The sequence below is a fragment of the Venustampulla echinocandica genome (genome assembly GCF_003357145.1).
Source record: "Venustampulla echinocandica strain BP 5553 chromosome Unknown scaffold_0, whole genome shotgun sequence".
Lineage (NCBI taxonomy): Eukaryota > Fungi > Ascomycota > Leotiomycetes > Helotiales > Pleuroascaceae > Venustampulla > Venustampulla echinocandica.
In genome coordinates, this window is record NW_022474205.1 from 2949840 (window position 1) to 2976962 (window position 27123).

Consider the following 27123-nt stretch of genomic DNA (forward strand, 5'->3'; position numbering starts at 1 on the left):
TTGAATAAAGAAAGTATAAGTGCTAAGTAGCGGACGCCACTTGCAGATTCTAGATTTATGTACATTGACAAAAATGGGAGGGGTTAGATTGTGCTTTATATATTTTGTGGTTTGCAACCGTTTATAGGAAAAGGCGACAGGAGTGTGGAATTTGGAGGTTAAATTTCGGAACTAGGCGGGTTAAAAAAGCAATATTACGCAAAAGTTTATAGCTTAACCAGTACTTCGAGAAAGTCTGAACCCATGCATTGACGTGGTTGTAGGCGCAACGACTCAAAATAAAAATCTCAAGAGCTTTGATTCAAAGAGTCTCAACTCTCTAGGATAGGATCTAGAGCTCAATTCAAGACGTATTTTAGATGGGATCGAGGTTGGCCATGGCTGATGTGAAAATCTATCAGTGGTTGGAGAAATGGGTTGAGTATTTATCTCATCGGACATTGTAACTTCGAACCTCCCAAACGAAGGCGTGACTATATGATGTCTACGGATACCACATCAGATATAGACTAAATAATCCAGTTATGCTCCGGAGACTCCTAATACAAGAATACGCAGGCCATTATCAAGACCCGACCACGCCCAATGGTTGCATGCCCTCGAACTCCATACATATAAACTCCCACAATCTTCAAAATGAGATAATTCACAAAACGCTTCTAGACAGCACACATCCAATACTTCTTCCAAGAATTTGCTTGTAAGATCGATCCCTTCCCCTGATCAATCCTCGCAATACTTTCCAACAGCCGCCAATCGTATACCTCAACCCATTGCTTACGTCCCTTCGATCTCTTGAGGTTCAGCTTCTCTGCCTGCTTTAAAAAATTAACGGTCGGCTGTGTGTGATTTGGTTCTACTAGGATGATTTTCCTGTACTTTTTGGAAGAGCGAGGACACCGGCGTGGGAGGGACGAGTGAGAGAAGTCTGCGAGGGAGGTGATATATCGTGCACCATGGCGGGGAAGGAGGCTTTCGAGGAGGAGCGGGACGTTTGGGATGCAGGGCCCGAGGAGGAAAATGCAGTTGCCCAGTGGGCAGGTATCTGGGTTCATTTGGCATTTACCCGTTCCTGCTGTGATCATGGGAATTGTTGGATTTGAAGCGGTGATGTTAGGGTCTAGAACCAACCGAGTAGGTGGCGGTAAAACGGTAGAGTTTGACGAATGTGGTGCGATGGATGATAGTAAAGGGGCCGATCCTTGCCTGTTTGGTGTAGTATTATTGGCAGGTTTTGTAATATGCACTCGCTCAGCAGCTGGAGGTCGAGAGGGACAATCTTCTAGGATAGTGCTCCTACAGGGAGCCTTTCGACGAGAGTTGGGAGAGGTGCCTGGTGAGATTAAAACCGGAGTAGGCCTGGGCGGGGTTTGTAAGGCACGATTAACAACGCAGCTTGGTCGAGACCTCCTTGAATTTTCCACTGGAGAACAAAAAACTGTCGAGGTTGCTTTTTTTGGTGTCATGCGAGAAGAGACAAGAGAGCGGTTAGGTACACATTCCGTGGAGCTGGATGGAGCTTTATGGAATTTATTAGCAGATTCTGCCGAGCTTGCTGGCGCCAAAGCTCCGAGTCTGAAAGATGGACAACTAGTAGACTCTGCAGCTTCGGGGCATGTCCGACGAAGGATTTTTGTGCCTTTTTCTGTTGAAGAATAGCCAGATATAGATAGTCTTTGACTTGAGTTGCTTGAAATCTCCGTGGGACGCAACGGCTGTAGAACACCACGCTTGAACAAAATAGCTCCAGGTGAGGACTCTCGGGAAGGACAGCATCTTTTGGGGGGAGGTTGTGGGAAAGGCGATGTGGTGGTAACAGAAGCAGCGTTGGGTGGCGCCGAGCTGGATACTAACTGCTTAGCTGGCTCTTTTGAAGGTCTTGGTCTCGAGACGCGGCGCTTCTTGGATTGGAAGCCTGGAGAGTCCCGTATTCGAGAACGGGATGCCCGTGGGATAACCCCTAGAGAATTGCTTGGTGGGATTTGCGTTTGAGTGGGAACCTGCTCCTTTGGGTGAGATCCTTTATATATACCAGTTTGTCCCAATTGCAAAATAGCAGCTGCAGAACTGGGGAACTCAACGTGTACTCTCACGCAATTCGGGAGATGGGACTGGTTAGATTTTATCCCAAAGTCTGCCGGGAAGCTCACAGGCTCGGTGGTCTTGAGAAGTAAGCGGGTGAGCCATTTCGCCTCTCGTCCCTGCAGTCGCTGATATAAATTTCCTAGGCCGGCTATTGGGTCATGTTTAGGGCAGCCTGGAGCAAGGGCTTGGATCTCTGGAGAAGAGCCGTTGTTATGGGATGCCGTTTGAAGCAAAAATTGATCAATCTCCTCAACTGTTACCGCATTTGCATCGACTCTCACGGCAGTCTGAAATTCATATTAGTATGATCGCACGCAGGAAAGAAAATTCTCCCAGACAGCTGGCCAAGTCGCATCACATACCCGTTCCATGCCATCCATAACCCGCTCTACACAAGCAGCCAAATCGCCTCTGTGAGGCTCAGACTCCCACTTTTTCAATTCAGCATGCTTCGCCTTTGAAAGGCTTAAGTTCCTGGCAATCAGGTGCTCCAAGATATCAACGTTCCAGCCGAAGTCTCGATCACTCCACCGCTTCGGCTGGAGCATCATGATCACCGCATTTCCATTTGTCGAGAACTCATTCAACCGATCCCGATGCCTCCGAAACCAAGAGATGACCTCCTTCTGGGTGTATTCTTCCAGGTGATGAGGGAGCAGTGGTGCATCCCGCAGAAACGGCCGTTCCAGCTTGTCGAGTAGGTCACATAAGTAGACGAAGCGGAACGGCATAGTTATTATAAGGGAATCATAATAATAACCTGCTATATAGCAGGTAGGCCAAGAAAAGAGTAAATGTGGCTATTGGCCTTGATGAACATACCGAGATACAAGACGACGTGACTGTTTTCTTTCCTCCCAATCGGTAAAACATCATTCGCGAGGGTGGCACGTGGTCATGTGGTCTGGAACAAGGATGCGCTTGGCCAATTTCGGAAATTGAAATTGGTTGCAGGCATTGTGCGTCATGCACGTGACTATCGCATGGGGCTGGATGTCTTAACTGCCCCCCGTAGTGGCAACTCTTTACTCCTGAAATCTACTTCCAATCAACACTTCTCTTGTTGATTAGAAAGGGTTCCGGATAACCTCTTTTTCTACGCTCGTTTGCTTGATATGACCATCATGGCGATATAATCACATTATAATCATCGGTTGCTAGTTGCCTTTCTTTTCGTGGCTTGTTGAAAGAAGCCTGGTTGTTCAGTCAACAAAGACGGGCACGCCACGCCATCGAGGTACTGCCGGCGACTTCATGGTCACGCAAAGAGCGACCTTCTTCCCATTATTACAGCACGACACATCCCAATTCTCTCGAAACACGGTATGCACAATGGAAGCCCATCGGAGACGCGCTTCGATTGACCCTGCTACGGTCGAGTCTATTTTGACGTCAGGAGAACCTACCCAGCCGGCCGCTCCGCCGAGTCCTCATGTTGGCAATTCGCCCAACAGAGCTACTTTTGCTATGGATCCCCCTCCTCGGCCGCCTATGAGCCATCCTCGACCTTTATCCTATACGCCACGACGACCCAATCGACTATCACTAAGTTTCCCTATTGCCACCAGTGTGAACAGCAACGAGTCCGCAAGACATACGCCCACCTCGTCCAACGCGACATCATTTCCTCCAACGCCAGCCGAGATGATGCCGGCTCCTTCACCAGCTGACCCGAGTGGCTTCTTAGTCGCTCTGGCCGGACAAGAACGCAGGGTGCTGGAACTGAAAGAGGAGCTTCAGAAGGCGGAGGTAGACCTGGCGAAGCTGAAAAAGCAATGGGCAATCCATGAAGCCCATAAGAAGAAAGCAGAAATTAGACACTCCGAACCGCTACGGCCAGTACAGAGAGTGGCCGCGGAAGGTGGCAGCGCCGACAGAGAGGGCGCGGCGGCTGTGACTCGGGAGAGCGCCGAGATCGACAGGAGGAAATCTCTCCTCACTAGTATTAGTATCCCCAAGGAATCGAGGAGGAAGGTCATCACGGGAGGGCACACCCGGACTTTGTCGCTCCTATCTCCCGAACGGTCGAATTATCCACGCCCCTTCCCACCAATGCGGGAATCCAGTAGCGAAAGGCATTCAGATTCATTCACTCGGAGCACTACAATGCCCGATACGAGCGAAGGCATCACCAGGATATCGTCACGTCGCCCGAGACCTCTCTCCTACCAAGGGGGCGTGACCCACGGGGCGAAACAAATCGCCGAAGACGTCAAAGCGGGACTGTGGACATTTTTGGAAGACCTTCGCCAAGCTACCGTGGGTGATGAAGCCGTGAATGGCACGACAAACCGACCCAGTTTCAACGATCCAGTTAAGAGCACCAGCAGAAGCAACCTACGCAGCCTCGACCAAAGCAAGAGGATGCCCTCTCCCGAAGCGGTCTCATCTCGGACGTGGGACTCGCTGACGGGAACTACTGGATTTCTCGATGTAACTGGCACGATTTCAGACTCGGACCAGAATCGTCCTACAGCAAAAACGCCAGCAAAGAAAAAGGCTTCGAAGTCCATATCTTTGGCTGCATCCGCGATCGATGATCTTGATGATGATTGGGCACATTGGGATTCTCCGACTCCTAAGAGTCCAAGGTGGAGCAGCAGCACCGCAGTTTCTGATCCTGCTGATCCTGCTACACCTTCGAATGGCGCCATGGAAGATCGTGCTATCAAGTGAGACCTCTTTCTTTGGATCATCGAACCTAAACTAATATGTATTTAGCATTGTCGATGCTTCAAACGACGGTATGAGCACGCCCTCTAGACGTGAGGAGATGCCGTGGCCAGCTTTGGATAAACTGACGCCCGGGAATTTGAGGCGCACTGTCACAACTATCATGAACGACTGGGAGAAGAGTCTCACCCCTCCCCCAGAAGAAAGCAATGATGCCTCGACCGAGTCAACTAGCTCAACAAATATTAGCAACTCAGACTCGAAGCCGGATCAACCAGGTCAAAGCCAGATTCCACACGAAGAGGCTTTGCTCCTGTCCTCATAAAATTACTGTTATTACGGCGTGTGGTTTAGGTATTATCGGGCAGTGCAGAAATTCCAGAACACGATATCTAATGTTAATGAGTAGACACTTGTGTTGCCTAGATCTGATTTAGAGGCATTTGTATATTTGGGGATGGGAACTGGATATGGGTTGATTGAGAATGGGTATTCGGCTTTATAATGACAGAGCGATGAACTTAATGAAGAATGAAAAAGGATTTTGATCACGTATTACGCGTCTTGCTTTTGTAATAGCCTTTTAGAATTCAATGCGGCCTTCCCTATGCGTCCGTATCAACATTCTGTGAAACAGAACTCGAAGTAGCTCAGATATGCAGGTTCAAAAGCTTATCGTTCATTCCCACACCTCTGTAGGACGAACTCCGTCATAGTGTTCGCCTAAACAACTTCGCTTACAGTGCCTAATAACCCCACTTATCTGTCCAAGTTTACCTACCAAAAAGGGGGGGAAAGAAGAAAAGCAGTAAAAAAAAGTAGATTTTTCAATCGTCGCGAGCAGGCTGAGAAGATATTAGTATTGAGAAGGATTGTAGCGATGACGGAATTAACAACTTACATTTGAACCTACGAGGCCGAAACCATAAGATAACTTCAAGCAGTAAGCTTTCAAGTCTTACCCATTAACCACTCTGGCATCGCGACTTTAATTTAGTTCCAAACCTGCTTATTGTGGTTGATTAAACAACAAGGAACATGGGCGGGGCGGAGCATTTATTGTGGGTCATAATAGGCTAAGAGTGTACGAGTCAGGTTGGAGTACGATCTTGGTCTTCATCTGTTTCCTTAAAACTTGCAATTTTGCGATTCGTCAAGGTACTTCTAGATAGTAGGGAATGTATATTCGGCACCCACACTGAAAACTTCGACATGAATAATGATGACGGGCACTGTCACTACTGATGCTGCACCCTACATGCATCAAACCGCCATAAACGGAAGCCAGATGTGGTATCTGAGCGTCTCATTAGACTTCCGGTCGCTGTCATTATCTTTGGTGCCAATCTACTATATCTTTCTAGTCTCAAACCTCCACCAACGCCGGGCGAAAAAATATATATATATATCGCGGGCTATATGTCGTCGTACGCCCAGATCATACCCCGCTACAATCCCTCACTATAGCTCCTCCAGCGCTTTTTTCCTCTTCTCCTGATCCCTCTGTAGCTTCTTGAAAAATGGATTACTCTCGCCCTTCTTCCTCTTCATGTCCTTGTTCTTAATTTTATTCTGCTCGATATACGCCATATCCTGGCCACCCGCAAGCTCACTCAGCGCCCCAGCCGTCCGTCTAGCCACAGCCTTCTTCTTGAGTTTCGCCTTTGTCCTGCCATCCATAGTATGAAACATATTGTCTCCACGATCATCGAAGTCGAGCTCGTCATCGTTGGCTAAGAGGACATTTTGGAGTAATTCTCGGCGCTCGGCGGGGGTGGAGAAGGCAAGATTGGGCATTTCTTCGATGCCTTGGAGGTGGGTGATAACTTTGAAAGCGTACCCTTGATCGACCAGGAAGGCCTGTCGTTTGGAGGAGAAGAACATCTCTTGAGTGTCTTTGGAGACGAGTGAATAGAAAAAGGCATTGAAGCCTTCGTCATTACGTCGTTTAGCTCGCAGTATACGGCCTAGTCTTTGAGCTTCTTGACGGCGAGATCCGTAATGCGAGGAGATTTGAATCAGGCATGTAGCTTCAGGGAGATCTAGAGAAGTATCCCCAATCTTGGAGAGGAAAAGGGTGTTGACTTTGTCATTAAATCGAAAGTTGGCCAGAACACGCTCACGCTCTGCACTGCCGGTTTCTCCAAAAATGAAGGCTTTGTTCAGTTTTGTCGCATACGCTTTCAAGGCATAAATATTATCAGCGAAGACGATAATCTTGTCGCCTCGTTTCTCGTGATAGTCAATCAGGAATTGGCAGGCCTGGAATTTCCGAGGATTCATTGTCCAGATGAGTGCTCGCTTTTTACTCGATTGCTTGAGATATTCCGAGTAGAATTCTGTGGTCATTGGACACCACACCTCGGCACATTGCACACGAGCAATATGTCCTTGTTCTGCCAGCTCCATCCAGTTCGCCTCGTATAGCTTGGGACCGATTAAAAAGTTTAGATCGCTGATCTTATCATCTTCGCGGAGCAAGGTTGCAGTAAGGCCCAATTTCGAGTGAGTCTTTATAGTAGACGTAACCTTTCTAAACATAGCAGCAGGTGCGACGTGGACCTCATCGAGGATCATAAGGCCCCATTCTCTACTTTGTATAAAATCCATCATCTTTTGAGAGTCATACGATCTTTTGCCCTTCTGCGAAACCATGTTGTATGATGTAACGATAATCCCAGTACTCCCCGAGAATCTACTCTTGTTCTCAGATGTGAATACTGCGATGTCGCTTGGATTGATGTTGGACCATCTAATGAATTCTGCCCGCCATTGGTGTACGGACATAGAACTTGTGCAGAGGATTAAGACACCTTTCTTGATTGTGCACGCTGCAGTGATTCCTACGAGGGTCTTGCCAGCGCCACAGGGTAGAACGATAATACCACTCTTGGCTCTGCCGTTACCGAACATCTTACTCAAGCTCTTCTCCTGATAATGTCGGATCTGAGCCTCGGGTTTTAAATCGATGTCTAGTGTGGGATTTGCTTGGTCGTTACGGAAATCATACTCCTCTAGTACCGGCAAGCCGAGCTCAAGGCATCGCTTCTGGACAACCTCGACTCCAGCATCAGCAATCTCAAAAGCATGCACAGCTTCAGCTTCCTCGTCGTCATCATCTTCATTGAGAGCAGCCACAATATCCTCTTGACCCACATTCTCGCCTTCTTGAGGTTTCGTAGACCCGCGCAGATCAATAGACTGTTGGACACCAGCGAAGTTCTTGGTCCCTGGAATGACAAGACCAGCCATCTTTGGCGCCGAGGTTGTTGTGATATCCTCTGTCCCTTGCACCCGCAGAGGTCCAATAACTTCATCTTTCAGAAGTGTTTGTAACATCTGTGGATCAGAGCTCTCGACGTAGTGCTTGGTGTTCTTCAGCACCAATTTAACCTTGCCGTAACTCTGAGTGCAATTGATGATGAACTCTTTTATGTTTTCCGGAACGGGGATTTTCGACAAACGGTCAAGCACGTTTATAATGTCTTTCGGGTCCAGTCCAACAGATACCGCTGCGTATAAACTATGCGGGGTTAAGGCGTACTCGTGAAGGAAGGAAGGCCGGGACAAAGGCTCCGCGACGGTGGTCAAAAAATCCTGCGCATGTGTAGCTAGAGGTGAGAAGCTCTCTAGAATAATTCGGCCCTTCTTTGGGTCTATCCATAACGGTCGATTATCGTGATCTGGCTTCAAAGAAAGGTAGGAAAAGTCGCTATTTCCAAAATGATGGCTCGCAGAATCCCTTCCTCCCCCAGAGGTAGCATTCTTCTTCGCTTTATATTCGTCGACTGAAAACTTCTTTATGGTCTGCCCCACGCGTTCTTTTTCGCTTTCACTTGCCGATGAGAACTCGTCGCTGCTGCCAATACTTCGTGGCGTGGCAGGGCCTGGTGTGGATGCAGTGGAATCTCGGCCTGCTTTGGCGCCTCCTCGGACATCTAGAAAATGGTCTGTTAGTAAACATAAATGGGTAAAGCAAATAAAAGCTCATACTTGATGAGGCTTTTCTCTTTGGTGGCATCTCGATGGATCATCGACAGATGTGAATGTGTTACGGAGAAAACGGATCCCGTTACTTTGAGGCGAAGTTGATATTATAGATGTACAAGCTTGAAGGGTGAGTCAGCCTCTCGAGCTGCGCTAGTGAAGCCGGGTCCAGCCGTGGGCGCGTTCGAAAGTTCGAAAGTTGACTGGTTAAGGAGGGGTTTCAATAATATTCAAGTCTCAGAGGAAAGGCATTGGTACACTGAAGATAAATTTCGGAATCTCAATTCCTCGATCTTAAATATGTGGTAAGAACTGACTGCGCGGACCAAAGACTCCGAGCTTAAACTATTCGCAGCAAACACATTCTCAACGCCCAGGTCGCCATTAGATCACCCTGTTGTACGAATACCTGTTTGCCTCTTTCAACCCCATATCATGCTTAACTCGGTGTTATATAGGTAAGAAATGGTTCGACTGCGCAGAATGTCACCAAGAAACGGAGGATCATTCCCTGGCCCGTAGCACAGAAATGGTCAGTTTGCCGCTCAGTTAATTTGGTTCCTCTTCATCCTCCCCTAGGCCCCTATCTCTAACCGTTAGCCCTAGACTTTCGCCTGCAAAAAGTGCAGGAAGGTCTTCCGGAAAGACGCCGAGCAGTTTGATGAAAGCGACGAATATTGCCCGCACTGCGACAACCATTTTGTCCTTGAGGCAAAAACGCCCAAGCCTATACTCAAGTTCGAGGGTGAGGATGCGAGGGTTGATAATAGGATGTTGAAGGATGACCGGACCAGAGAGAAGGAGTTGCGGACCATCTTCGATGTTGAGGAGGCGCCAAACAAACTGGGATGAGGAGATGCTTTACGACTGGGAGGGAAAATGGAAATTGGATTTAGCGGCATGGAATTGGGATTGCAGGCGTGAGAAAATGAGAAGACCTTATGGGATGAACACTTCTAGGCTTCGCGGAGTAAATGCCGGGATGGGCAGAATAGAGCAAACGATGCCTTGGACTGGCAGCATCTTGTTTTAAGCGGGATACCCTGTGTACGTTGTTTTGAGACCGAAGGTGTATCGCTCATTTCTATAATACACGTGCTCTATGAAGACGCAAGAATCGTTGAAATATCTCCTCACCCAATACGCCCAAATATATCCTCAGTCACCAGAGCCTCTTGACAAGATCGCTGCGGTGCCGGTACCAGGTGTTCGTCCAGTCTTCTTCTTCGCAGCCTCCTCCACCTTCTCCTCTTCAATGTTCTTCACGTACGCTTCAATATCCTCCACTGGTAGCATCTCGACGGTCTTCCCTGGGGCCATGATGGCGATCTCAATGTTCTTTGCTCCAGTTTGCACGACTTCCAGTAATGATTTGATCGTTAATTTGATGGTTGTCTCTCTATCCATATCGTCCTTATGGTTTCGCTCGAGGAATTCGCGAACAGTCTTGCTTGATCGGCCGATAGCATTCGCTTTCCTATAAGCTATCAGTACTTGCTCATAAAATACAATAAAAATACGCACCATGCAGAGTAGATTCCTGATGGCTCAGTCTGGTACAATCTCGGGGTCTTATCATTAGGGTCAAATCCAACGATCAACGTGCTGATCCCAAATGGTCTAACACCACCACTCTGCGTATATCTTTGCTGAACACCCGCAACATATTTCGTGATGTATTCTATCGTGACGGGATCTTCCACAGTCAGACGGTGGGATTGTGCTTCTAATCTGGCCTTGTCGACTAAGATTCGCGCATCGGCGTTGAGCCCAGCAAAGGCGAGGCACACATGGGTATCAACGAGACCAAGCTTCGAGGGCGTAATGCGCGTATCTTGGAGCTTCATCGCTGATCGCTTTTCACATCCGAGCACCACAATGTCCTTTCCTTTCACGCCAACTGCACATGTACCTAGAAATACTTTAGCTTCGCAGGGCTGTAGGTCGAGCTATCTATAATACCTCTTTTCACAGCTTCCAGAGCGTATTCGACTTGGAAAACATGTCCATCGGGGCTTTCAATCTGTCAGCAACCCCTTTAACTTCGTTGTTGCTGGCCACGAACCTGAAGACTATGATTTGTTAGCTTTAGCTCTGGGTTAACAGCTATGGTTCAACGAGCTTGGCTTACCGGAAAGAGCTCTGTCATATCCCGAAGCCATGACTGATTGTGATTTGTATGTCGGAATTAAATGGCAGCTTCAGGGAAATCTTGGGGTAATTGGCGAGCTGGTTCTGGAGCTTCGTGTTGACGTTGATGATAGAGGGAGCTTGGAGGTGGTTCTTAGAGGTAGGCTGCACCCGCGTTACGAAGTCGCGGGCGTTGGCATCCTGGCGCCTGAGGCAACAACAAGGCTGCATTGATTTTAACCCAGCTGCAGGGATCCTCAGTATCCCACTTCTTATCAAGATATTCGTATTTCCTTCCTGATCATTCGAGCCGTTGTCAGTCATTGAAGATTTGCATCTTATCGGTTAAAGATGGCGAGTCGATCTCGGACTTCTCTTCTATTGCTCAGAGCTCGAATTTCTTCTACCCCCTGTGGGAGATCCATTCGACCATTGGCACAATTGCGGTGGCAATCCGCCTCAAGTACTACAACCACGGAGGGGAGTGAAGGTGTTGCAAAAGGAACGACTGCCCCCCCGAAATTGGTCAAATTCACGTCCGAAGCGTATCCAGAGATACAGCGCGATTCGAGATTCGCGAAACTTACAGAAAAGCATGTCAAATTCTTTAGAGAGCTACTGGGAACGGAATCTGCAGTCATAGATGGGGTGACCAAAGACGCTACAGACGACGTCGAAGCCTTTAACAGCGATTGGATGCGGAAATATCGGGGGCATACGAAACTCGTATTGAAGCCTGGCTCCACGGAGGAAGTTAGCAAAGTACTTAAATACTGCAATGACAATATGTTAGCAGTGGTGCCGCAAGGAGGAAATACTGGTCTCGTCGGTGGTTCTGTGCCAGTGTTCGACGAAATTGTCATCAACGTTAGCCGGATGAATCAAATAAGGTCATTTGATGAAGTCTCTGGGTCGCTTGTCGCGGATGCTGGCTGCATTTTAGAGGTGGTGGATAACTACCTTGCTGAGCAAGGTTATATATTCCCACTGGATCTCGGTGCCAAAGGATCTTGCCATATCGGAGGCAACGTTGCAACGAATGCAGGAGGGCTACGGCTTTTGAGATACGGAAGCTTGCACGGCAATGTGCTGGGTATTGAAGCAGTGCTACCAGATGGAACCATTGTGGACGATCTCTCAAAATTACGGAAGAACAATACCGGATACGATCTAAAACAGTTATTTATTGGCGCAGAAGGCACCATTGGAATCATTACCGGTATCTCCATACTCTGCCCTCAGCGCTCAAAGGCAACCAATGTTGCGTTTTTCGGCCTTGAGTCATACGAGAAGGTTCAACTGGCGTTCAGAGAAGCTAAAGGGAAGCTTGGCGAGATTCTCTCAGCCTTCGAACTCATGGATGCCAACAGTCAAGATCTCGTCCATAAGGTCACAAAGAACAAACGCCCACTGGAAGGCGAGCATCCATTTTACTGCTTGATCGAGACTAGCGGGTCAAATGCTGAGCATGATAGTGAGAAACTCGAGAAGTTCTTGGAGGATGTAATGGAGAATGAGATCGTATCCGACGGTGTTGTTGCGCAAGATCAGACCCAAATCAAAGCACTGTGGGGTTGGCGAGAGGGTATTCCCGAATGCCTCGGCCACTGGGGTGGTGTCTATAAGTACGACGTGTCAATACCCATACAGGAACTATATGATCTCGTCGATGACACCCGGGAGAAGATGGATAAAGCCGGTTTGATTGGAGACACCGATGAGTATCCAGTTGTCAAGGTCGTTGGATATGGCCATATGGGCGACTCGAATTTACATCTCAATGTGGCAACACGCCGATTTGACAAGAAGGTCGAGAAGGAGTTAGAACCTTTTGTATATGAGTGGATTGCAAAGAGGAACGGAAGTATCAGTGCAGAGCACGGGTTGGGAATCGCGAAGAAGAATTTTATTGGATACAGTCGAAGCGATACGATGATTGCTTTGATGAAGCAGATCAAGAACCTTTATGACCCTGTAAGCTTTCCGCCCCTTGATGATCAATCTGCCCTTGACTAACTTTTGCAGAATGGCATCATGAACCCGTACAAATATATATAATACTAGCTGTAATACTAGCTGGATAAGTAGCGTCTGTACATATAGATCAGAGTCATATATATAAGGTACCTAGGTAACTTCATAGACACACCTTCCGGCAACAATTGTCGGTTTCGCCATATAGATATCTCAGTGCAGAAATATTCAAACTTATTCGATCATCAAAGTACTCATTAAAGTCATGGAGGTTTTGTCATGCAAGTTTTATTCTGTCATTCGTTGTTCTCTATACAGCCTATCAATTCTTCACCAATTCCCACCTGGGATCACAAGGTAACGGCGGTGGAAATGGGTGTTGGTGTTGGTTGAGTCTGAGGTGGAAAGTTCCGGGTTTAACATTTAGATGACGAGATAATCGCCATCTATTGGTATGAATTCGCCCGTGTACTTCGTTCCCTCGATCTTTGGCAGTTTCAACATGATCTCAGCACCCTATATTGTCATATATTAGCATATTCTCTTCATCTCAATCTCCACCCCCCCAGAACAAACAACATAAAACACAAGGAAGCATGTGGCAAAGAAGGAATGTCAGAAAACTTACATCGCCTTTCCACTTCCACAATACCTCAATCCCAAACTTCCCATAGCACTCCTCAAACCTGCGTCTCAAATTATGCTTCAGCGTATTCCTCCCTTCCCCCTCTCCCACATCCTCCCTCTCCATCCCCATCCAACAAACACCTCTGACCCCTCCCTCAAAATGGTCAATATCCCACATGCTGAGGCAATTAATCGCCAAGAGCTCCACATAACCCAACCCCGTTTTCAAAGTCCCAGCCCTACGCTCTGCCTCTCCCCTCGAAATCCCATACTTGACCTCACAAAACAGGCCTTTAGTTAACACAGTTGCGTCGGCTGCATCAAGCTGATCATAGCACGCAGCTGCCGCGACAACTTTGAGCTTGTAAGGATTGCCGATCAATCCAAGACTGTGTCCCGTGATTTGTGCTAGTAGCGGTGCGATGAATATGGCTGTTACTAAGTGACGGCGGAAGGTGATGCGTGAGGAGCGGGGCAGACAGCAGTGGTTTATCAGCAACGTGACGAGGAAGATCGGAGTTGTGACGCGAGCGTGAATGATGAAGTGGACAATCACGAGGGTGAGGGAGGAAAGGATTTTCAAGCGTGACCTATTGTAGCTCGCAAGGAAGATAGCTGTAAGGAGGTTGTGTAGGGCGTGTAGGATGAGGATTGCGGTTGCGGGTTTGGAGATCGCCATTGGAGATATTTGGATGTGATAGGGAGGATCTTTCTTTGGAACGCGTAATATTCTTGGGGGTTTATATATCCCTTCCTCTCTGTACACCGCCCGGTGGTCCTTGCACCGCTCGTTTGAAGCTATATACAAAATACGTATACTGGCGGCATTTTGCATGAGCAGGTGGGTTGACGGGTTGGAGGACTAAGATATGTGGATAGGTATGAATGGGGTTGAGAAGTGGTTAGCCGTTGTCACAGCTCAAGGTTTATGGATCGCTTGTTGTCAACTTTGAGAACAAACAGTGAGCTTAAACTTATGTGAATGATAAGCCACAGTGCGATGTATCATTCAATGAACATATTCCGGGTTTCTCCTAAGGGCTTTCTCTCGATATTCAGCCTTGCTTAATTTTCGAAGGTACCTGGCAGAAGGAATAAATGAGTATAATAGATAAAGAATGAGGTGGAATAATTAAACTACTGACTATGTATGGGCTGAAGTGGTCGTAAATACTTCGTATTGGCTACTCTGGCCAAAGCAGCAGGAGCACGAAGCAATAACAAACGGGACGAGCGAAGGGCTGCCTTGCTGTAAGCAGGCTACCTACCGTGGGCACGGAAGCTGATCATATATCGTCACAGTGCGCCGGCCTGTGTTATTTATATTCTAAATGTCTACACTCCACCGTATCCCTGTCCCTACCTAACTTCCCAGGCTCTATCCTACTAAATGCAAGGTCCAATTCCATCTCAAATCTTACTCAATTCCCCAGACTCCAAGAACCCACTCACAACAGCTCTCAGCAACTGGTTAGCAATCGCCGTCGGAGGCGGTAGCCGTAAGTTGCCCTCTACATAACCTTCCGGAGCAGGCTCCCCCAAACCACTTGTCCCAGCCCTCAGCCCCTCCCTAACCTCGTCAAAATCAAACCACTTAGCATCCTCAAGCTCCGGATCATGTTCCAAATGGATCTTCTCGCCATCCGGTATGGCCTGCCCAATGGCACCTATCATCAAGTTTGCAGGATAAGGCCAAGGTTGCGTGGAGTGAATGAGTACACGGCCGACGTGAACACCAGATTCTTCCCACACTTCTCGGCGAACGGCCTCTTCGACCGATTCACCGGGCTCGCAGAATCCTGCTAGGGTTGAGTACCAGTGTGGTGGCCAGCGCTTTTGGCGACCGAGGAGGAATCGCTTCATGTCATGGGATACTACAGCCATGATGACGGTGGGATCAGTTCGCGGGAAGGAGAGGTTCGAGATGCCGGTCCTTGTGACGCACGCTGCTCGTTCGTTGGGTTTGACTTCGACGGTGGTGGCGTCTCCTTGTGTAGCTGCAGGTAGAGATGCAAAATCAGTTGGGGGGCAGACTCGTTTCGTTCCAGCGTGGACAGAAAGGGTGGGCTGGCCACAGCCTGCGCAGAAGGGGTTTCGAGCATTCCAGTCCAGTAGAGCCCGAGCTTGAGCGTAAATTGCAGCTATTCCAATTTAGTATAATCCATCTAGATGTCAATTAGAGACAAGAAACTCGTACCTTCAGGCGCATTCAGGGTCATATGCATCCGTCCTTCGATGAACTGGGGACCCCTCTTCGTCATTTCCTCAATCACAGCAGTAGCCTCCTTTTCCACAGTTCCTCTAGGCGTAACATCGACCGCAAAGTAGGGGGCTCCCTTATAATCCCCATGTTCAAAGCCTTCCTTTTTCCTCTCATCCAGACCCAAAAATAACACCACAGGTAAAGTAATAGTGCTATTGTACTGCTTAATAAGCTCCTCCTCGGTTTTCTCAAATGGGTTCCCCCCAATCAACCCCTGCACATCTTCATATTTCGCATATGCCAACGCCGTGGGGTCTTTGGCTAGGGGTGCTAGGTTGTTGAAGAGGAGAAAGGATGTCGATGGGTGGACCAGCGCTTTGGAGATAAATCCATGGTCGGCTCGCAAAAAAGAAAAGCGGTTGATGGGAGAACCCGAGAAGTAATTGGCGATCTCGCGCCCGAATTTGCGGGTAAGCATTGAATCCACGTCTGGATGGGCAGGCTCCGGGAGGTCAGGATGCGGGGGCATAATTGTTTCGTCTTGGTCTGGCGGTTCAGATAAAGCTGTACTCGCACTAGAGATCAGAGCCCGGAAACGAGTCGCGTACGAAATAGTCTTGAGAACGGCCAGAAAGCAACACTGGCTGAGTAGGAGAGAGAGAGAGAAGACGGTAAAGGGAGAAAGAGAAATATAAAAAGAAAGAGAAAGAGAAAGCAGAATCGCGGCTACATTATATTATGGATGCTTGCTATTGTAAAGGGCAATCAATGGTGGGGTAAACGACACAGCTGGTGTTGTTGCTCGGCCGGCCTCGGGATTGTTCAGCAGGCGCAACATCCTTATCGCCGACGGTGAGAGGCAATGGATCAATCACTAGCAGATGGAAACTTCCACATGAAGGACAAATCGGAAGGGGGCGGCCATCGAGAAGAAATCCTAAAATGGATGCATAAGATGGAATAGTAGCACGCTGGGCCGGAGGAGCTGGCAATACGTACAGAGTAGCACTAATCAAGAATCCCCAGAATCTCTGTATGCGCCGAGGCTTAAGACCTCGTTATTATACTATGGAGGTACGGAGGTACATGGGTAAGGTACGTAGGTACACGGCCCCTGCTTCTCAGACCCTCAGAAGTTAATCCACCCACCCGCCTTACGTAAGATTACCTAAGCAGGCGCTAATCCCAACACCCCAACGCCTATCTTTTCCCCGCATTGGTCTAGCTGAATACGCCTTAGCGCTCGACCCTCAATCAGTCGTATCCAAACAACTACGTACCGCATCCTGGCTGTCAAAACAGGACACACTGGACACTCGACGGATTATAGAAGCTGGCCCGCCACTGCATACATACATACATACAACAACAACAACAATACAACGCAGCAATAGCTACCACCTTCCCCAAACCCGCTCCATATGTCTTCAAATCCGGAACGCGATAAGAATCCCAACAATCATAGCGACTCATCAGACCCCGAGAATCGGAACCCCTTCATAAAGTTCAGGCAGTTTGCCGACGCCCAAATCGGCTCACTTCTGCAAGGCATCGTGGGACTCCCTTCTGCCTTCTCAAAGGATCCGTCCCACCACAATACACGGTGGGCAGACTTCGACCAAGAACTTCGGCGACGTGATGAGCTCCAGGCGCGGCAGCGGCAATTGAAGGAAGCGGATCCCGGGCGGCCGAATCAACATCAGCAGATATCTGAGGAGGAACGCGAGGAGGAGATACCAGTCAAAACGTGGCAGGCACGGGAAACCAGCTCGAATACCAATAGAGACACATCAGGAGAAATGGACGAAAACGCAGCAAGAGACATACCGCTCTATTCTCCAGTCAGCAAGTCGCTGTTCGCGCATTTGCATCATTGTGGCGACAATGAACCGGACTGGAAGCCGTCCAATTTCTGGAATTCCCTCACAGGACGCCTACTCCCCGAGTACTGGCCATTCAAATTACGAGCCGAGCAATGTTCTTCGGACGCCATGAGAACCATACAGTACCTAGCGTACAATGAACTGAACGGCACCCAAACATTCTGCTCCGATTACTCGTTGCTCCCATACCTTCTATTCTCCCCATATTCGCCAGTGAAACTGTCCACGAGTACGCAGCCTGGGCTATCCTCCATTCCATGGGACCTTGCCTTTGAGGACCTCATACGGACAACACATGGCAGCCCTGTTTCCTCGTCCTCATTGCAGCCTTCATTCTTCCATTTCCACCCTGCGATGGTAAGAGCAGATAAGGCTGTACACGGAATGTCCTGGATACAGAAGTTATACGAGTCCAACCTGTTGCAGCAGAAGGAGGCCAGAATGGTACAACAGCGCGTGTACTGGCCCAGCCCGTGGTCTCGACCATCCTTGGAAACGGTTAAATCAGGCGACAATGAAGGCGAGACTGAGCAGGACATGTATGACCACTTCCTGCGCTGGGTCTCGTCGCCCACAGCTGTTGTGGACGCTGTCGGTTCGGTCTTCAAAGATAGTGACGGTCTGTTCAATAAGTTAATGGCTCTTGATACTCCAGAAGGGAAGCAAGCGCTTCGAGAAATGCTCGATTCGAAAGTAGCAAAAAGCGTGACAGAGATGCTAGAAGAGTTAGAGAGACTTGGCAGCGCGTCTCGATCAAGGGAAGGGCAGGATGACACCGTCTTTAAGACGTCAACCAAACCTTCTCCGTTACAAGATAGACCCAATTCCGTCTTGTCGACCGATTCCCCTCAAGAGAAAAATAGAGTAGTTTCCACGAGCACCTCTTCAGAGCGTAGGACGAACGAGGATGGATCGGTAGAGACGACTGTCACTGTTTGGAAGCGGTTTGCGGATGGCCGAGAGTCGTGTACTACTACTCATCACTGCGAGGATCCGGCAGCGATCATGGACTGGGAAGGGGCCCAAGTAGAGAAGCAGCCAGTGGAAAACACAGAACGCAAGACCAAAAGGGGCTGGTTTTGGAACTGAATAACTCAGGGGAAACGGGGTATACTCGACAAGGGGGGGGTTTGGGATCTAGGCACAACATATGGGGGAGTTTGACGAATACACAATTATTTGACCTGCATCCGATTGGCAATACGATATTTCAAGAATACGTTATGCATATCCCCCGAGATATTTACCTGCTATTGCGTACGTAGGAGCACAGTATTGTATTGATTTTCCACAGCCAACCAACACTGATAAATAAACCCCGACGTGTCCCTAATAACCCCAAGCCATCACCCTCTGCCATTCGCTTGCCGACCCCGAAACCCCTCAACTCGCGCCTCCAGCGCAGCGAACGGCGGCTCTGACAGCTCATCCCGCATATCGCATACCAATATCTCTCCTTTTATTAGCTTCAAGCTACTTGTAGAGAACCACGCATCCCTCGCCCTACCACCTGCAACCTGCAATTGCTTCAACAGCGCAGCGCAGCGACGATGTCTTCGCAATTCTTATAATCCCCACAAATATGGCAATGGACGATGCTCCAACTGGATCAATCGCTAACGCGCTGCCAGCGTTCGACCAACCCTCGCAGTCCACTCACTCCCCAAAATTCCCCCTTCCCCACGCCCACTCGCACGCCTACTCGGCCCCATCATCTGGAAGACGGCATTCTCTTCCTCTACACTTCCTGCCGCCCAGTCTGTGGAGCGCGAACACTTCGTCCGCGAGCCTAGTAGTTGAATCAGAGGAAGCCGCCCGCGGCGAACACATCCTCGACGAGGCTACCGTTGCCCACCGAATATCAGCACTTCGTCAGCTTAACGGTGCAACAGGATCCGGCCATCGATATGCAAAGTCAACAGGAGCAAGAAACAGTACCTTCAGTCAGCCCGTGATTGTGCGAACATATTCTGGAGCGGCGGCCAGACCCCGCTCTCGACAACGAGACTTAGTTACGGTGAAGAAAGAAAATGGGATGTCGGCCACGGCTCCAGCCAAGATGGATTTGAAGCTTCCACCTGTTGAGGCTTTTAGCTTCAAGGGGATTATGGAGGAGATTAAACATGGCGTCGCGGAAGATTTAGAGAGGATTGCTGAGATCTGTGCAAGGAGCAAGTATAGCCTGAGCAATCAGTACGAAGTACATATGCCGCCTCATGGGCGCGGAGAATCATTTACACCTGCTTCGGGGGTTGCTACTGGTGCATCAACACCCTCTGGAAATGCGGCAGGTCCCACACTCCAGGCAATCGGTTCAGACGACGAGCATGGGCGGCCTATGGGGAGAGGTTCGAGAGGAGGAAGACGGACAAAGTCCGTGGCATACGGTACGCTTGAAACTATTATGTCTTCGTCTAGATCATCGGACGAAGACAAGTCGAAGAAGAAACCTGCTGCCGTGATAGCAGAGGAGGTTCGTGGGAGAGCTGCGAAGAAAGAGCAACCAGTACAACCCATGACGGAGCCAGCGCCGGCGCTGGAACTGACCCCTGAGGCTGGACCATCACATGCTCGAGCGTCAAGACATACTCGCTCCAAATCAGCAACATTTGCGTCGTTCATTATCGACAACGCTCAAGGTCCGAAGGACTATGCAGCTTCTCAATTGGTTTCACCGACCTCTCTGATAAGTGAGCCTGCACGTCCGCAAACCTCTACGGAGGCAGACCTTGGAAATATCCCAGTTTTCGGCGACCCATTCCATCCCGTTTCACCAACACTTCATAATTTGATCTCTCTAAAGCCAGCCATGATTCAGAATGAGTCCAAGGTGTCCACTTCAAACCAAGCATCCAACATGAAGCCATCAATTCTGGGAAACCTTAGTTCTTGGTTGCCATGGAGCAAAACTCAAAATCAGAGCTTTCAAGGAAAGCCTCGAAGTACTTCGCATGCGGAGGGGAGTTTGCGGGAGTTACTGAAAACTACAGATGGCGATAAAAAGGGAAAAAGTGCTGATCGCGGAGGATGAAATCTATAGATCATATTTGTCAATAACATCTAGGAGAGATCAAAAGTATTGCAAGACTATCATGCACGATAATGATCTCGATGATTTGCATTTTGAATATCTCACATCTTTAAGTTACATCCAGACTTTGAAGTGGTTGGAGGAGGGAATGGCGACATAAACCGTGAGCTAATACATGGTCTAAAACGAAAACACAGGTTCGTATTCCACGTATCCGCCCCAGTACCATTGTCTTGTCCAACTCTATATCGCTTATTCGAGTTGAGAAGGGTGTTGGATTGCAGCTAATAATATCTACCACAGCTAGGGCAAAGCCAACGGCATCGGTGTGGATTAACTGCAAAAAAACGCCAGTTTCCTTGTAAAAGGCGACGATGTCCTCCCTTTTCCATCAAGGAGTCTATAGAAACCCACTGCATTTGCGGCGGCGGAACTCCTCAAACAGCAACCGGGTGCATCGCCCTTCTCATACCACAGTCTCAAAACTCGACACAACCCAGTACTGTTGCATCCGAAGTTAAGAATCGTCTATATGCTTATCCGTTGCGAGTGCCTTCAGTGGCTGGACTTCGTATTTGACGGCAATAATGTATATCTTCGTATACATGAGCAGTGCCCCATATATTTCCGCCGTTGCTTCCGGATAAGGAGACCGACGAATACCGGGTCTCATTGACGAGTCAAATACTCTTTACCAACGGCTTTGTGAGCCTCTTTGAATCGTGGGTTCGTGATCATCTAGGTATTCAGCAAGGTACATAAAGTCGAGCATGAGCTGCCCAATTCCAAGTTCATCATCCTCCAGGTAGCAGGTGTTTCGAATTATATGCTTCATTCGGAAACAGTCCTTCGCCCCTACTATGTTAGCCCTACCGCAATTGGGGTGCGGTTAAGCGGCATGATATTGACAGGAAAAATATGCAATTCTCTTGAATTCCACCTCCACACATGCAGCGAGAGCCTTGGATTAGGAACACACCACGGCACGGTAAACTTTGAATATCTTGCCTTTCCAAGTGATAGAAACAGCATTTCTAGAAGGAAGATACGTACACGGCTCCAAGAGAGAGCGAATATGAGACCCTAGACGGACATGTAGCGTCTGTCCTCTTAGTCTAAGATTTTGCGTCCGGCTCGGGCTTGTTGAATGGACCAGGTATTTTGATGATTCTTGAAATTTTGCTTCTTGTCAGGAGAATACCAAGGAAAGCGCATAGCTTATATAACAGGAAAAATCAAAGAACCTCTAGTAGCGTAGTCTCAGTTGAAGTCAAACTGGTATGTCATGGTAACTATGGCAACATGCATACAGTGGCTCTTTATTTACCGCTTGCTGCTAAATTCATACCTTTGGTGCAGCTCCATACCATTTGCAATATACATCGTTCAACGTGCTACCTAGAATAGGCCTTCAGAAGTTTGGCAAGCTGGACAAAATGCTCTGCGAGCACAGGGGCTTGAGCATCTTTTGCGGCCTCATGCATATAAACAATTGCACATTTAATACCATCGAGTATTGCAAAAGGCATGTTAGATTTTGGAAGATTCTAGCTAGTTTGACCGTTTATGGTTTTCTCGTTTGTTGCCTGTTTGGAGATAGGTTGTGTGTTGGTTCGCTAGCATTCGGAGTTGCCATTTTCAAATATACTAAAATATATGGATGCCTACAACCAGTGAATCTTTCTAAAACTTCTTATAAGATTCCAAGCAGGTCTTTCTTTGCTATTCAAGCTAGCCGGATTCCACAGTGGTTAGTTCAGATATTATCTACTAAAGATCTGTTAGCCATCGACATCTCGTTAATATTACCTTCAGCCAAACAAAAAGTCAGATAACACACCAGAATGGCATCACCTAACAAATCCAACCCCCTTAGTAATGAAATGGCCGGGGGTTCCCCTTCCGCAGCTCGTCTACTTCAAACCGGAAAGTACTCGGACCTCGAGATCCGTTGTGGCAGCAAAATCTTCAAAGTTCACCGGAACGTTATCTGCTTCCAATCAAAACCGCTGGCGGACTGTGTCGATGGAGGGTTCTTGGTAATCTCCCCGGTATGCTCAGCATCAATATGTGTGCTACGGTATTCTACTCTTGCTGAAATATCATAGGAGGCTACGACCGGAGTTATCAAGCTCGACGACAGTGATCCAGGAATTGTAGAACTATTTATCAACTTCCTTTACACTCACGACTACCATCCACCTACAAGTGCCGAATTGTTAAATCCATCCCACACATCTGCCGATTCCGTTGCTCATGACTTATCTGCCCACGCAAAGCTTTATGTAATGGCAGATAAATGCGACATTCCAGCTCTCAAGTCTCTCTCAAGCCAAAAATATAAAGCTGCACTTCCACGAGAGGGACTGGGTAACTCATTCATTCTGAGCCTGAAGGTGGGTTTTGAGGAGATCCCTGACAGCGAAAGACTCCTCAAGGACAAAGCGATCGAGTTTGAGGGGCAGAATTACAAGGAACTGCTCGAGAGAGGGGAATTTGTTAATCTTTGCGAGGAAAATGGTCAGATTGCGATGGAGTTTCTGCGGGCAACAGTCGCTGTGGCTGCGAAGAATCTATTTCCATCCAAGTGCCCAGATTGTAGCAACGTGCACTATATTGAACGCAAGGTTAAGAAAGTGGGAAAGTCAGACCTTTTGGTTATCATTGGGACAGCTAGATAGCATATGATGCTCAGATAGTAAGCATGATTTACCCCATTGAGAAAGAGCAAACAGACGGAGGAAAAGGGTTGGTTTAATGCCCAAAGTTAAAGAATGAAACAAGATTGGCTCAAGCTTATTGCTACACCTGAGGGACAAAAGCCTCTCAGTGAGGAGTAGGATAAGGCCCGAGGAAAGGCAAGATCTCAGGGCGGACAAAGAAAGCAGCATTACCAGTCTTATAATACTAATATCCCGAACTTCCCCAGTTATTCATAACAATCTCTTAGGTCATTTAGGACATTCAGTGTTAGTACTCCCTTGAGATTGGGAATCTATATGTAATGGGGTAGTCAATCGGAGATCTCGTGGGCCAATCGTTCTTATAGGCGAACTGACCAAGTGGACCCGATTCAGGAGTCAACCTCTTTCCAATTGACCCTCCCCTTCTCGTTTATAAAAATGCACCAACATCCCAGCTCGGTTCTGAGGATTGCACTGGCATTCCTGCCCTCGACGGGTTTTCAATATGCAGAAATTATACCCCGGCGCAATCGCTCACCACTAGAAATTCTGGCGGATCACAGCACAGACGCTGTCGAAAAAGAGTCAAAAGCAGCGTAAAATGCCGGATATGGGTATAGCGGGTAGGATACGTCGAGTCTGCGCGTGAATTCGGAGACCTGTCGATCACATGGTTAGCCCTGCATAGATGCTCGATTTCAACCTTGATGAGCCCTCTGAATCACATCTTTATGAAGCCCTTAATGAGACCTTAGCAGCTACAGTTAGGAGTTTGATAGGTCAAACTGCATTCTAAGTGTTTATCTCCTGCACGAATGCATGGCCGAGCATTAAAACGAGATGAAAATGTTGGTTTCAAATTACCCATCGCGTATCACTGGTTACCAGCTTTCCGGGACAACGCGTTCTAGGTATGACAGGTTTCCACACCCCTGGCCTTTCATCACCTTTAGGTACACCTTTACAGTATTGTTGGCATGTGTTACTTTGATTTGAAACCCTTATGGTGATCAAAGCGAACCCCTTCAATGAGGCAGTACAGTATCCAACCGGGGTATATAGTGGTGCTCTCCTTGGCGGTCTCGACTGTTACCTATTAGGTCAGTGCATATTTTGACCCAACTGTTGGGCCTCTACCAGTTTGGAAAATGTCGGCTGATTGGGAATATTTGATCTTTCAGACCGGTTGGTTCTCTGCCATACTGGCGCAGCAGGCCGTCCCACTCTCCGTCTCCTTGTGACTCTCATCCTTCGTTCCTTACAAAATCTATGTCATTCCTTTATGCCCGCAAGATGGTATCACTCGTTCTGCTCCATCTGACCTTCGTCACTTCGGTACTTTCCCAATTTAGTCGGGCTGATGAAAGCGATGGGTTTTATAATCCTCCGCCACACGAATACCCTAATCATTCCTCAAATCCCGTATGGGTAATCGGCGAAAGGCAAGTTATTCGATGGTCGACATCGTTCCCAGAATACTCAATGGTCTTAATGCAACAATCGCGCAACGGATCTGTAGATGAGGACGGTCCATCTGTATTTGGTATGAACAACCTCCTTCGATCTTGGGTCGCGGAATTGACGGAATATTAGAGACCACAAAGGCGACGGTTACACAATTCGACTGGCTGGTCCAAAATTTTCAGTTCGATTTAGCGGTTTCAAACATTTTCTATTTCATGATCGCTGGTGATAGTTCGGGATTTTCCTCTTTTCCCTTTAATATGACGAGTGCACCTCTCTCGACCACGTCCTCGACCAGCACGACATTTTCTACCCCCACAAGTACGTTAGGATATACAAGTACTCTTCCGACTCTCCCCTCATCACCTACACCGAGCGATACCTCATCGAGTGGCCTTTCGAAGACTAGCTTGGTTGGGATAGGGATCGGCGTGGCAATAGCTATTGTGCTTGCTATTGTCAGTGCGTTTATTATTTATTCTCGGAAGAAGGAGAAGGCAGGGCCGGAACACCAACCATTACAACAAAATCCCATACCAGAGCCCACAGTGTTGCTGCTCCCCTTGAAGCCGGTGGAGATGGAACATGTTGATAGGGGGCCCGGACCCCCTCCGGTGGAGCTGGCTTGACAATATTTTGACGACTCTTTGTATATTTTAATGTTATAATAATTAGAGATAATAGGGTTGGATAATATGGAGTCGTAAAGGAAGGATGTATGGAAAGAAATTCAATACCAGACTATCCATTCGGCTAGTTGCAAAGTTTACTCTTCGAAAGGTCGCCCTGATGCCATGCCCTAGTGGAGGCTAGCTAACCTGCACAAATGACGTTTCCTGTTCCATAAGCTAATGGCTCGACGAAGTTGGACGAGTAGCTAATCTAACCGGCCGCTTATGGCTTCCATTTATGTAATGGTGTAATCAGACTTCCGGTAGATTTGGACTAGTAGACAACTTTCCTCGACTCTTGAAAATTCTGTAAGTGTATGATCGAGGATTTCTATATGCTCACTTGAAGTAGGGTGTGGAGTGGAGACTGAGTAGATAGGAAACTCGGCTGCTTGCTCTCTCATGTACTCATTTTACTGCCATTCTTGTTTTGGAGACATTCAGCGGATCTATTGATATTGAGCGTCGTTGGGCCATGCATAGGATAGCTTGGGATAAAGGAGAAGGTTTAGAGTATCCACGGTCCAAAGAAGCATCTTGAGGAAGTACTTCTTCTCGCGGGGTTGAAATGCCTAGAAATAAGTTTACAGCAGAGATCAAAGTGCTAGTTTCCATGCTCAAAAGGAATAAGTATGACAGGACATGTACGTAGAAACGTGTAGCCTAATAATACCCACACCTCGTTATTTCAAGCCATGAAACTCAGAGGACTAGACACGCGCGTCGTTTAACCAGCCCGAATTCGTCGGAGTCCTGTTTCTCGACGCCCATATGCTTGATGATGATTCGAAGGCAATCTGGTGATATGGTCATATATCCTCTCAGCCACGTTGGAACCTCTCTCAACTTAAAGTCCAAACCGTACATGCACTCCAAAATCTACGCTACTGAGCTCTCACGAGCCACTTTGTTTGCTTTGATTGGGTGACTGTCGAAGTATTTGTCAACAGTTGTTCCATGCGACTACTCGCTATCGTTGGCCCGTAGCATCTGATAACAGTCACCACACATCATTGTAGTGGGGGCGGGTGGTAATTGAGCGAAAAGTAGAGCGACTCGTTTCCATCAAAAGTGGTAGTAATGGTTTCTTGGGCGTTTACGAGACCGAAGACCTGCCATTAAGGCCCTTGGGAGGGAGACCCGAGTATGTATGTCTATTGCATGCACACGTCAGTCTAGCAAACCCAGCGGCCGGAGACGGATTGTTGTTGTGAAGGCGGAGTAGAGACCGAGCCGTCGACGTACGGAGTATATAATGTTCCTGCCTTCGGACCCGTCACGTGGCGATGGTATTTGGCAGAGCATCCACCGCGCCTTCCAAGTTAATCAGCATTTGTGACGCGAATGAGCTCCCAGTCGATATATTTCAGTTTAAGAGTTTTGCTCCTAACAACCGGCAACCTGGCTCAAACGGGAGACCAGCTCGAACACCAATACGGACGAATTCCCAAACACCTCTTTCTGATCGCAGCTAATGATCCCCAGCACCCCGGGGTAAAGCTAAAATCGCTGCTGTGCATTAACCACCGAGGAGTACAGATTGGACAGGGGAAACGGCCCTAGATCACGACTAAGTCCTGTCTAGGGGAGGATGTAGAGTAATCCTGGGTTCGCTTAGGTATCTCGAACCTTTTTGCCATTTTTTTCCAATTTTTGTATACTCTTTTTGTACTTACTTCGTACTCGAGGACTCGCGTGTTTGTTTGTTGAT

The 27123-nt window shown here is 48.1% G+C and overlaps 11 protein-coding genes across 11 annotated transcripts; 6 read left to right on the plus strand and 5 right to left on the minus strand.

Moving 5' to 3' along the window:
• Positions 1-659: 659 nt before the first annotated feature.
• On the minus strand, positions 660-2816 carry BP5553_00902 (uncharacterized protein; the record flags this gene model as incomplete). Its single annotated transcript, XM_032009525.1, has 2 exons — positions 660-2372; positions 2448-2816. The coding sequence occupies 2 exons, from the start codon at positions 2814-2816 to the stop codon at positions 660-662; spliced, it is 2082 nt and encodes a 693-aa protein (XP_031873579.1).
• Positions 2817-3417: 601 nt separating this feature from the next.
• Positions 3418-5083, plus strand: BP5553_00903 (Uncharacterized protein; the record flags this gene model as incomplete). Its single annotated transcript, XM_032009526.1, has 2 exons — positions 3418-4757; positions 4807-5083. 2 exons carry the CDS (start codon positions 3418-3420, stop codon positions 5081-5083), a joined length of 1617 nt encoding a protein of 538 aa, XP_031873580.1.
• A 1136-nt stretch (positions 5084-6219) lies between these two features.
• BP5553_00904 (p-loop containing nucleoside triphosphate hydrolase) lies at positions 6220-8779 on the minus strand (the record flags this gene model as incomplete). The annotated part of the gene is made up of 2 exons (XM_032009527.1): positions 6220-8696; positions 8752-8779. 2 exons carry the CDS (start codon positions 8777-8779, stop codon positions 6220-6222), a joined length of 2505 nt encoding a protein of 834 aa, XP_031873581.1.
• Positions 8780-9903: 1124 nt separating this feature from the next.
• BP5553_00905 (Proteasome subunit alpha type) lies at positions 9904-10907 on the minus strand (the record flags this gene model as incomplete). Its single annotated transcript, XM_032009528.1, has 5 exons — positions 9904-10222; positions 10270-10657; positions 10708-10760; positions 10811-10817; positions 10877-10907. The coding sequence occupies 5 exons, from the start codon at positions 10905-10907 to the stop codon at positions 9904-9906; spliced, it is 798 nt and encodes a 265-aa protein (XP_031873582.1).
• A 319-nt stretch (positions 10908-11226) lies between these two features.
• On the plus strand, positions 11227-12891 carry BP5553_00906 (Uncharacterized protein; the record flags this gene model as incomplete). The annotated part of the gene is made up of 1 exon (XM_032009529.1): positions 11227-12891. One exon carries the CDS (start codon positions 11227-11229, stop codon positions 12889-12891), a length of 1665 nt encoding a protein of 554 aa, XP_031873583.1.
• Positions 12892-13272: 381 nt separating this feature from the next.
• On the minus strand, positions 13273-14155 carry BP5553_00907 (uncharacterized protein; the record flags this gene model as incomplete). The annotated part of the gene is made up of 2 exons (XM_032009530.1): positions 13273-13365; positions 13478-14155. The coding sequence occupies 2 exons, from the start codon at positions 14153-14155 to the stop codon at positions 13273-13275; spliced, it is 771 nt and encodes a 256-aa protein (XP_031873584.1).
• A 731-nt stretch (positions 14156-14886) lies between these two features.
• Positions 14887-16208, minus strand: BP5553_00908 (uncharacterized protein; the record flags this gene model as incomplete). Its single annotated transcript, XM_032009531.1, has 2 exons — positions 14887-15617; positions 15674-16208. 2 exons carry the CDS (start codon positions 16206-16208, stop codon positions 14887-14889), a joined length of 1266 nt encoding a protein of 421 aa, XP_031873585.1.
• Positions 16209-17100: 892 nt separating this feature from the next.
• On the plus strand, positions 17101-18651 carry BP5553_00909 (uncharacterized protein; the record flags this gene model as incomplete). The annotated part of the gene is made up of 1 exon (XM_032009532.1): positions 17101-18651. One exon carries the CDS (start codon positions 17101-17103, stop codon positions 18649-18651), a length of 1551 nt encoding a protein of 516 aa, XP_031873586.1.
• Positions 18652-19144: 493 nt separating this feature from the next.
• On the plus strand, positions 19145-20593 carry BP5553_00910 (Uncharacterized protein; the record flags this gene model as incomplete). The annotated part of the gene is made up of 1 exon (XM_032009533.1): positions 19145-20593. One exon carries the CDS (start codon positions 19145-19147, stop codon positions 20591-20593), a length of 1449 nt encoding a protein of 482 aa, XP_031873587.1.
• Positions 20594-22437: 1844 nt separating this feature from the next.
• Positions 22438-23274, plus strand: BP5553_00911 (uncharacterized protein; the record flags this gene model as incomplete). The annotated part of the gene is made up of 2 exons (XM_032009534.1): positions 22438-22644; positions 22702-23274. 2 exons carry the CDS (start codon positions 22438-22440, stop codon positions 23272-23274), a joined length of 780 nt encoding a protein of 259 aa, XP_031873588.1.
• Positions 23275-24570: 1296 nt separating this feature from the next.
• BP5553_00912 (uncharacterized protein) lies at positions 24571-25370 on the plus strand (the record flags this gene model as incomplete). The annotated part of the gene is made up of 2 exons (XM_032009535.1): positions 24571-24820; positions 24871-25370. The coding sequence occupies 2 exons, from the start codon at positions 24571-24573 to the stop codon at positions 25368-25370; spliced, it is 750 nt and encodes a 249-aa protein (XP_031873589.1).
• Between the last annotated feature and the right edge of the window lie 1753 nt (positions 25371-27123).